The following is a 10,301-nucleotide window of genomic DNA, read 5'->3' as shown; positions in this document are numbered from 1 at the left end:
TATATATATATAAAGAATTTTTAAAATTCAATTGTGACATTGAAATCAGCTAAAAAATTGAACAAACGTCACCCAGGAAATCTTTTAAAACACGCACATTTTGCATAAAATAGTACAATATGCTTATTATTTTACTTTGTAAAGTCCCCGTTGAGCGGACCTTTAAGTACTTATAGATCTTTAAGAAAAAAATTAGAAGACTCTTAAATACAATTTTTTGAATTAAGAAATATTTAGTGATTTTAAGAATCTTTAATCTAGTATTATGACATCAAAAGAATACAACTAAATAAAAAATTTTATAACTATAAAGGAATCTTTATTTGAAAATTTTGTCTATTTTTGAATTTGTGCCTTAAGGTACATTTATTATCCATTTAAAATAACGCTGTTTGAAAATATATTTACGAAACACATTAAGCCTAACTCTAAAAAGAAGATTTATTTTTTCACAGACAAATTATTTCATACTATTTTTACCAAACAATAACAAAGTATAATCTATTTTGTTTAATGAAACTTTATTTACATTTAATGCAGTATAGAAACTTTTCATTGAATGTATGTATATATATATATAAAATTTTCCATGGGCGAGGTTACACATTACTACTGCACCACAAAAAGAGAACATTCTAAAAATAGAAAACGTTAAAGGGAAAAAAAAGGAGCGAGGACAGAAAAGAGAATGTCCCTAGCGTGATGGTCCCTTGCCATGAATGTCCCTAGCGTGCCAGTAATGGTCAAACAAGGAGGTGTCAGTTGTTGTTTGGCAATGAAGGTGGTTTGCGTCCAGTAAAGTAAATGTAAATCGCAAATTTGTTTGTAAGAAATAAAGATTATTTGGGAAAGTGATATCAAATCTGATATCAAAAAGTGATCTGGATTGGGAAGTGAGTGAGTGTTTCAGGCAAAAACTTTACAAGTAACGTTACACAAGTATTAAGTTATATCAGATAATTTTAAATATGTTATGCGTTAATCTTAACTTAATAAATTGAATATAATATATTGAATAATATAAGCAGTATATAAGTATCCAGTAACTAATTAACCAATCAATTAGTAAATATTATGTACATTATGCAATTGACATGTATGTAAATATCCAGCAACTAATATGCAGTATGAACATACAGAAATATGTTATTGAAAAATACATACTGGAACACATTGAGACAGTTTGTCTGCGGCAACCATTTGTACATTAAGATTCCTGCTTTGGGATTTTCCTCTTGATTTTATCAACCTTTGTAACACCTAGATAAGAAAAGACCACTTCGTTATTGGATTTACAAATGAGTTATTACTTGATATCTAAATCTGAATTTTGCGATAGTACTTAATGTCATTAATTTATAAACAAATCCAATACCAAATTAGCTTACAAAAAACCTCACTTTGTAGATGTACGGAATTCTATAGGTAACGATGTGAAACGTTAACTTTCAGACAAATAGGCATCTTACCTTTTAGAGAAGATACTTTCACTACTTAAGTTTTTCCATAAATAAATAAAAAGATCAATGAATTTCATAAAAGTACGATAAATAAGTAGATGATAGTAGTAAGTAAGGTAACCTTAATAACTTGTAACACTCTTTTTGTAAAGAGTGTTACAAGTTATACGTCTCAAGTTCAGTGATTTCCATACTCCAATGCCCTAGTTTGATCAAGTATCTACCTTGAAACACTTATTCTACTTATAAACAGTATTACCTTTAGATAAATAAGCACTATCTTGAAGAGAAAATTTAATAATGCTTCAAAATATAAGTGAATAAGAAAGAAAGTACCTTTGGGGAAGATATTTTGACGTAAACAACTATGGGTGCGAGGGATGTCTTCAGTAGTTGAGAAGGGTGATTAATGGTATCGCAGTCTAGAACAACTAATTGAAGAGTTCGCGCAAGCTCAAATATCCTCTCGATTTCCGCTGTCACTTCAGCTGAAAACACAATTTATTTTTTAGATTTATTTTATCAAGAAGAAAGAAAAAAAAACGAAAACACTGATTATTGATGTGAAATAAAATTCTTGTCATGTCTAAATTTTGATTGGCCATGATGGTTCAGGTAACACTGAAGGCTACGCGCAACTGGCAAAGAGTATCTCATAATGGTATTCAGTAAATGTGTAGTTGTAGGAATTTATACCCACGATAATTTTTTACTCCATAATTTTGCTTCAGTGCAATACACACTACTATCAAGGTAAAGAGCGTTCTGTTATGACTTTCTGTAAATGAGTATTTGTTGGAATTTGAATCTGTGATAATTATTTGCTCCATAATTTTGCTCGAGCACAATACACACTACTGTCAAGGTAAAGGTGTTTCTTAATCGCGTTCTTTAAATGAGTATTTGCAGAAATTTAAACCTGCGATAATGTATAACTCCGTAATTTTGCTCGAGTTTAATACACACGATTGTCAAGATAAAGGTGTTCTGCAAATGAGTGTTTGTAGGAATTAAAACCTGCGATTATTTTTAGCTCCATAATTTTATTAGAGTTCATTAAGTGGGCCAATTTTCTCTGTAGCCTCTTAAAAGACTTATTTACTGAAAAACAATTTTAGTGATTATTTATTATTTAATTTATTAAAAAGCGAAAATAATCAGTCGTAAGAGATTAAAATGTAATTTCAAATTTCAAAAAAATACGTAATTTTAAAGGACTAAATTTAGTTTTGAACGAAATATAGATAGTTTTATTAGATTTATACTTGAAAAAGATTATGAGTAAAGAACGATGAATTTATAGAGCAGCAGTTTTAGAAGTTTCAATCATTTTAAAAACAGATGAATAAATAAGCATTTGTGAGGGTGAGGTAAAAAAAATAATAACTTACCTAAACATGATGACCGACTGTTTGCTCTTTCCATGATTGCTCTTTTACTTGGATTGTTCAAAAGCGATCTTTTAGCCAATGATATGTCAGCCGTAACTCTCGTGATAATGATCCTAAAGGATAAAAATTACTGTATTGAACACTGAAACAAGAAAAGAACCACACAAGCCAATCTACCAATCTAGTACAAACTGATAGGATGGAAAATAATCCGTGAATTTGTTAATATTAATAAAGTTACAGAGTGTTTCAATTCACCATAATAATCCCAAATACAGAGATTTCCAAAAACATATTCAAGGTTAACGTTCACGAAATTCAAAATAGCTCAAATTTAAGTCGTATATCAACTAAATTGTATATATTAGTAAAATTATCCGTCATTTTACTATTGAATAAAAGAAATAACACTTAAATAAAGGTCCTGTTCCGAGAGTTTGAAATTATTAATTTTTGAAACTGATAATTATAATTATGTCAAAACAAAATTCATAATTTCTTTGAAAGTTTGGTTAACTTTTATGAAATTATTTAATCAAAATGCCATCAGAAGCGAAAATGGCAAAATTTATATTAAAAAAAAAAAAAAACACCATTGCTTCTCGTCAACTTTTTAATTCAAAATAAAATGACCAAATTCTAGAATAACGAATTATGTTTCTCTGATAACTATTCTCAACTTTTATAAGAGTTTTTTCTCGAAAATTATAAGTCAGCTTATTTTGTTCATTTTCAGCTAATCTTTACACTAAAAAAATTCTGAACTAGAATAGATACCACTCCAGGCCTGCGAATTGAACTGTTTGACCTGAAACTTATTATTTTAAGAGTTTTATTGATTAAATGATTATTGAAAAAAATTTGATTATTGACATTAAATATTATCAAAATAATTATGGTAGTCCTTCCTTGATCAATATGCTCACAGTTGCTAAAAAAATTTTATTAATATGTTTGGAGTTCCACCAAAAGATGCTCGATCATTTAGGGGACCATAGTAAAAAATTGGTAACTGCTAACATATAGTACATATACAGTGTGCATAGCAAATTTTTCCACAAAAAATAAGCACCTTTTATATGCTTTTTAAGCACTCAAAAATATTTTTAAGCACTTTAAAAAAAGATCACAATTAGGATATGGACACTAATAATTTTTTTCCCTTCATGCTGTTGAAAGTTCGTCACATAGAAGTGAACAAAATGCAAAATAATTTTCATGTAATTAATTTAACTATTATTTAAAAAGGTTATCAAGTGTATTTTTCAAATTTAAATAAATGTTATTCAAAACACATAAACAAGATCACTACTATTGATCATATCAAATTTATAAAGATATGCAAAGAATTAAGCTAACTAAGAAAACTTGAATAAATTCATATTACAACTGTAGTGAATGGCCTCAAATAGTTCATTAAAAATTGTTACTTGGTTCAGTATTTCTTTAATGAAATGCTTAAAAAAATGAAATAACTTTGATATGTAAATATAATGAGTATTGAAGCGAAGTATTTTTGTTGGAAGTAAATTATTAATCAATCCCTACACTTATAATATTTAACAAATCTGAGGTAATTGTTTTATTTCAATTGTTTTTAAATGAAATCATTAAAAGATGAAATAAAGATTTTTGGAATAACAAACCTGAACATAAGATTTTTTGCTCATTTAAAATAGCGAAAGTCCCTCACTTGATACATTTTTTAAAATCTTACCTATAAATATTATATAGTAATAAAATAATAACCTTAAAGTACTATAGTAACTTAAAATAACTTGAAAGTACTGAAAATTTTAAAAGTAATAATTAGTATGATAAAAATAAATAAATAAAAAAAGCAACAAGTAGAAAAAGTAATAAAGTACAATAGAAGTTCATAAAAATTTTATGCAATTAGTGTTCAGTCCCTTAAGTAAACAACGTTACTAATTAAAATCTCAATTAATTTTTATCTTTATTAATTTAAATGAATGAAAGGGAGATGGAAATTTTGAGATCAAACTTAGTGATTCTTACTACTCTGGGGACCCATATGAATGAACTTAACAATGAGAAAATTTTCTTTTGCTTTTAAGGAAAAAAATTTATTAACTGTAATTTTAATTGGTCCCCGTGATTAGCTGAAATTCAAGAGATTTTTCAGTTCGATTTCAGAGGGGAGAAAAGGAAGCCAGAAATTGAGGATCTCTTGCAAAATGCAGTAGAGTTGCTCATGAGAATACAAGAATCCTTCCCACCGAATCTAGTTCAGTGCACGCACAGGCGGACTCGCAAGTATTTTATCAAACATTTAAAATGATTGGCGCTTTCATACGCTACGGAAAGATGGTATGCCGAAATGGATTGAGCTTGAATGAATTGTGAAAACGTTAAGTAGAACAATGTGAAAACCACGCTTTTTGCGTAATTCGTGGCAAAAATTGATAAGGTAAAGAAAAAATCTCGTTTTGGAAAAGGGAAAATTAAGTACTTTTTGAAAACACCCAATGAAAAAAAGCACCTTTAAAGGCTTTTAAAAACGAAAATAAGCACCTTTAAGTACTTTTTTGAAAACGCTACGCAGCCTGCTATATGATATAGTCTGCATTTCTTTTATTTTATTTTTAAATCTCAACAATTAAATAAAATTCATTTTGAAAATTACAAATTCTGAAAATTATGAAAATGTTCGTTTACTTACCGTCCCTCAAAGCGATGTTTGAGATAATCGAAGAGAGCTTTTTGCATCATATCTGTGACCTCATAGCCTTTCAGAGAAGGTCCCACTAGGACTACGGGTCGCATTGAAGGCACTACGTCATAAGGGGGAATGTTCTCAGACTGAAAAGATATTATAAAATTTATCAGAATATTCATTATTTAGTTTATGCAAGAGCAGGCAGGGTGAACTTCGCGCTTAGCATGATAAAGCTGAAAAAGCACAAATTTTGGCACAAATAATGCCACTTAAACATACCATTTGTTTTCCTCTTACATTATTGCTGGTGGTTCTTACGTAGAGAACCGAAATTATTTCCCGTTTATTTATGTAGCCTTAATTTGTACTTTTTTCACGTTGATTATCGTTAGTCATATTTATTGATTGCAAGTGGAAAACTATTTTGCCATTTTAAATAAGCTGTTTTTATTTATTTTTTGATTATTGATTACTAAGTATGTAAAACTGAGTTTGTGTTTTCATGCCACAGAGAAAGCTTGCGTTGTTAATTGGTTTTCGAATAAAAATATTAAATACATATAAACCACCGACTTTTCATCTGCTTTCTTAAAAATTTTGCGAGAAATTTTTGACATATTTTTTTAAAATTTACTTTTCTCGTAAGTACAAATTGTGTTTTTTCCATTTTGTACCCAAATGCTCAATAAAACGCATTTTTTCTGCCAAACAAATGTCATTTTTATCTTCATATGGCCTATTACGTCTGTCGATAATGTATCAATCATTCAAACAATTCTCCATGTGCAATGATCAACCCACAACCTAAATATCCTTTAATTGTTTTGAGCAGTTTATTTTTATATATAAGTGACGTCAAAGAAAAGTATGCAACTTACTGATCATCCTGTACATCATTTAAAAAAACAGGTATATAAAAAGTTTAGTTGTAATAGCATTCCTTCTTTATGACAAAAAGTTTCTGAAGAAAGTGTAATATGAGCGTAGGTCAGACAGACATGATTATCGATTATTAGACATGATTATCGATTTTTCCAATTATAGCTACAAATTTAATTTAAAACAAATCACGCAGAATAATTGAAGCATGGATCACATATATTGGAATCATTAATTATACTCGGGAACTTTTTTTTCCTTTCCTGTTGCGTGAGATTTTTTAAAGAATTTTGGATATTTTCACATTGCTGATTTCAAACTTGCAATTAGTTTATCTTCTCTCTTTCTCTCTAAATTTGTTCTTTAAATGACATTTTTAGTTCATTTTTCTCGAAATGTTTAAGAGCATTAAGTGTAACAAGGAGTTCTGTAAATAATGCGGCAACTTCTAGGAGAATTGGGTTACATTAGAATTAAAATGGCGTAAGAAACCATAGCTGGAAATGTCATCATTCGTATTAGGGGCGATTCCTCTACTATAACCTGTTTCTCCATGCACTTCTAAACAGGTCATAAAAAGGAAAGCGCCCCTAGCCACGTATGACGACATTTTCGTGTACGGTTTCCTATGCAATTTCAATCCTGATGATGGGCCACAATTCCCTTAAAAATTAGTCACAATATTTACTCGACCCCCTTTTTCTATATAACGCTTCTAGAATTGTACATTTCGACAAAAATATAATAAAAATGTCATTCTGTAAATCAGCATTAGGATGATTCAATATCTGCTTTAGGAACAAAACTAATTTTAGATTTGAAATTCCGGCACAAAAATTAGGTAAGATCAAGTATATTTGTAAAAAGCCGACCAGCCTGTGTAGGGGTCAGGGCTTTGCATCAGAAAGATTCTGGGTTCGAATCCCGGGCAAGGCATGGATATTTTTTCATTCTCTGTACTACTTGTCCTCACTGTGGGAGCAACGTTGACCCACTTAATATGGCGCTCCTGAAAGAGTGGCCAACAAATCTGCCTTTATGCGCCTGAATTGACGAATGTCAACCCAGATTGGCATTGCAAAAAAAAAGTATTTGCAAAAATTCACCAATTTTTTTTCCTCAGTGTTGTAATAATTTTTGAAAAACAAAGTGAAATCTAAATAATTTTCACATTTTTGTATAGTTGCAGAAATTACATAAACATATTAATTGTTCAAATGCGTATTTTTACGTGACTTTCATAAGAGTTAAAAAGAACTATAAAAGTGGCATTAAATCGCACTTTTTATCTCTCGTATTGAGATGAAAATGTGCATAGGATTCCGATAAAATTTTCTAACTATTTTTTTTTTAATTAATACAATTTAAAGCATAATTTTCTCTTTTTCTTGACCATTTTAATTCGAAAGAATTGGATTTCCAAGATATTAGATAGAGTGATTTCGCAAATTCACGTTATATTCCATACTCTCCCGTACGTAAGATTTGAAACTGCGCATGTTTGGGTTTTATTTTATTATTTGTTTAGATCCTATGTATTTTTACGTTTTGTTGTTGTTTTGAAAACCTACAAGTACGTTGTTTATAACTTTTAATCATTGTTTTCCGTTTAACCTTTCCTTCAAATTAACAACGTGGACGTGTTACAGATAGATGAAGGGCACCAACGCAAAATGAAGAGGGAGGATTCATTATAACAAGATGTTAAAATGAATCATGCGACAATTGGTTTATTTAATTAAAAATATTATTTTATTGGTTTTAGTTTAAATTATGGTTGTCAAATTATAATAAGACCATAAGAAATTAAATATTTTTCCGTAATTTAAAAATAATAGAATGTATTCCCTTTAATTATATAAATTAGTAGGAAAAAGTTTAACTTTCATTATATGCACGTTTATTCTAAATATTCGTTACCGGTTTTTGCAAAACCTTTTATTTTTATTCACATAAATTTCATATCTTTTCACAGGGCGTATTTAACCAGAATTGGTGGCTGCGCACTTGAAATGCGTGTGCTAAATTACTTCAAATCTTACGAACGGAATGTAAGGTAAAGGTGCGAAATCTCTCTGAAAATCAATCTGAAAAGTGTGAACGGAATGTAAGGTAAAAGTGCGAAATCTCTCTGAAAATCAAACTGAAAAGTGTGAACGGAATGTAAGGTAAATTGCTATTAAAAAATGAGTTAGACTGTGAATGGACATACTTTTTTGAAGAAGGGTTTCTTCTTCTCTTTCGCTGGCGGCGTAGTCACAGTCTTTCCGAGCTTACTATTGCCCAGACTGTCACTGTCGTCGCCAGCACCCGTTTCTACACCATTCTGGTCCACATCGAAACCTAGGGGATTATTAATTTTGAATTAGCTCACTATTTCTATCAATAAAAACATATTTCTCAGTTAAGAATCATATCTTATCAATAAAGAGAATAAAATTTACCTGGAGTAGGTGGAGTTGAACCTCTAGATGTTGATTTTGTGTTAGTAAGGTCATTTGTTAGACCTCCGAGATTTGAAGAGGAACTAGTTTTACTGTTAAAAGAGAAAAAAAATTTAAAAATATTCTGAAAACAAATATTAAAAGTATCAATTCAAAAAATAACCAGTAATGCTCAGTTTTAAATGTGCCGAAATGTTTCTTTCTCAATAATTTTATTTGATATAAATGTGACCAATTTGATAAATTATACAAAATTTTGTTTTGAGGAACGTTTAAATAAGTTAAATTTTAGCATTGAAGTTGTAGAAACAGTATCTTAAATCAGAATTATAAAACCTAAATGCTCATAATAATACTCTTAAAACACAAAATTAAAATAATTAAGTGCATTATCATTTTTATACAATGAGCCTTTTTTTTTGTAATTCCATCATCTGAGCAATAAGATACTCACTATTATTATCATTTTCAGAAATAGTTTTTCTTTAACATTTTAAGAGAAATAAAACTTCATAAAATAAATAATTTTATATAGAATAATAAAAATATAATTAAATAATACAATCTAAAAAAAAATCTAATTAAGAAATCTATAATCTAAAAATGAAAGTATATCTGATCTTTGAAAATTTAATTATTTCTTACAATGAGAATTTTTTGTTTGTAATTCTATATTCTAAGAAATAAGGATATACTCATCAACATATTTAAAGGGGGACCCAAAAATCTATAAAAAGTACCTGGTATATAACTTCCTACTACTTGTTTGTGTTTGCTGTAAACGTAGATTTTCTAATTTAACAGGACTAGGTATAAATCCGACATCACAGCCTTCTTTTACTAGGCGACCAATCCACCAGTCGTTGTTGTATTTCTACAGGAGATTATTTATTGTTAATATGATTTACTTAAAATTATGAAAAAAGCAAGTTTATAAAATAACATATAGAACTGGTTAAAAAATATTTTTAAATATTATAAAATGGTGGTTTCAGAGAGGTTAGGCATTTGTCAATAATATTCAGTTTATATCGCTTTGAGTTTCATACAAAAACCCTATTTTTTACTTTGTTGAATATGTCAAATTTTGTGGTAACGAAGCAGCATTTGCGGGAGGTTTTATGTTTCTGCTTTAATTGCAAGAAAAGTGCATTTGAAGAGCATCGAATGCTTGTAGAAGTTCATGGCAACAATGCTCCAACTGATAAATCATGTAGGGAATGGTTTCGAATTTTCAAGAATGGTGAAAGAAGAAAGGTGAATGGTGTTGTATACTATGAGCTGCTACAACCTGGCGATTCCATTACGGGCGATTGGTATAGGCAACAATTGATTCGTTTGAGCCGTGCATTACGTGAAAAACGGCCCGAATACGAACAAAGACATGACAAAGTTATTCTCCTGCATGATAACGGTCGGCCTCATATCGCAAAAGTCGTAAAAAATT

The 10,301-nt window shown here is 29.4% G+C and overlaps 1 protein-coding gene across 4 annotated transcripts in view; it reads right to left on the bottom strand.

Annotated features, from left to right (window-relative positions):
- Positions 1–10,301, bottom strand: part of LOC107452272 (Calcium channel protein beta subunit) — a 151,860-nt gene that overhangs the window by 6,171 nt on the left and 135,388 nt on the right. For all 4 annotated transcript variants that reach the window (XM_071183359.1, XM_043044163.2, XM_043044164.2 and 1 more), the window contains exons 4-10: positions 9,595–9,728; positions 8,855–8,946; positions 8,623–8,753; positions 5,535–5,674; positions 2,852–2,964; positions 1,797–1,948; positions 1,165–1,260 (exon numbers count right to left, since the gene is read on the bottom strand). In XM_071183359.1, the coding sequence (XP_071039460.1) occupies positions 1,165–1,260; positions 1,797–1,948; positions 2,852–2,964; positions 5,535–5,674; positions 8,623–8,753; positions 8,855–8,946; positions 9,595–9,728 (858 nt within the window). The remainder of the gene's footprint in view (positions 1–1,164; positions 1,261–1,796; positions 1,949–2,851; positions 2,965–5,534; positions 5,675–8,622; positions 8,754–8,854; positions 8,947–9,594; positions 9,729–10,301) is intronic.

Source organism: Parasteatoda tepidariorum, chromosome 7 (assembly GCF_043381705.1).
Source record: "Parasteatoda tepidariorum isolate YZ-2023 chromosome 7, CAS_Ptep_4.0, whole genome shotgun sequence".
Lineage (NCBI taxonomy): Eukaryota > Metazoa > Arthropoda > Arachnida > Araneae > Theridiidae > Parasteatoda > Parasteatoda tepidariorum.
This window is presented reverse-complemented; position numbering and strand designations above follow the sequence as displayed.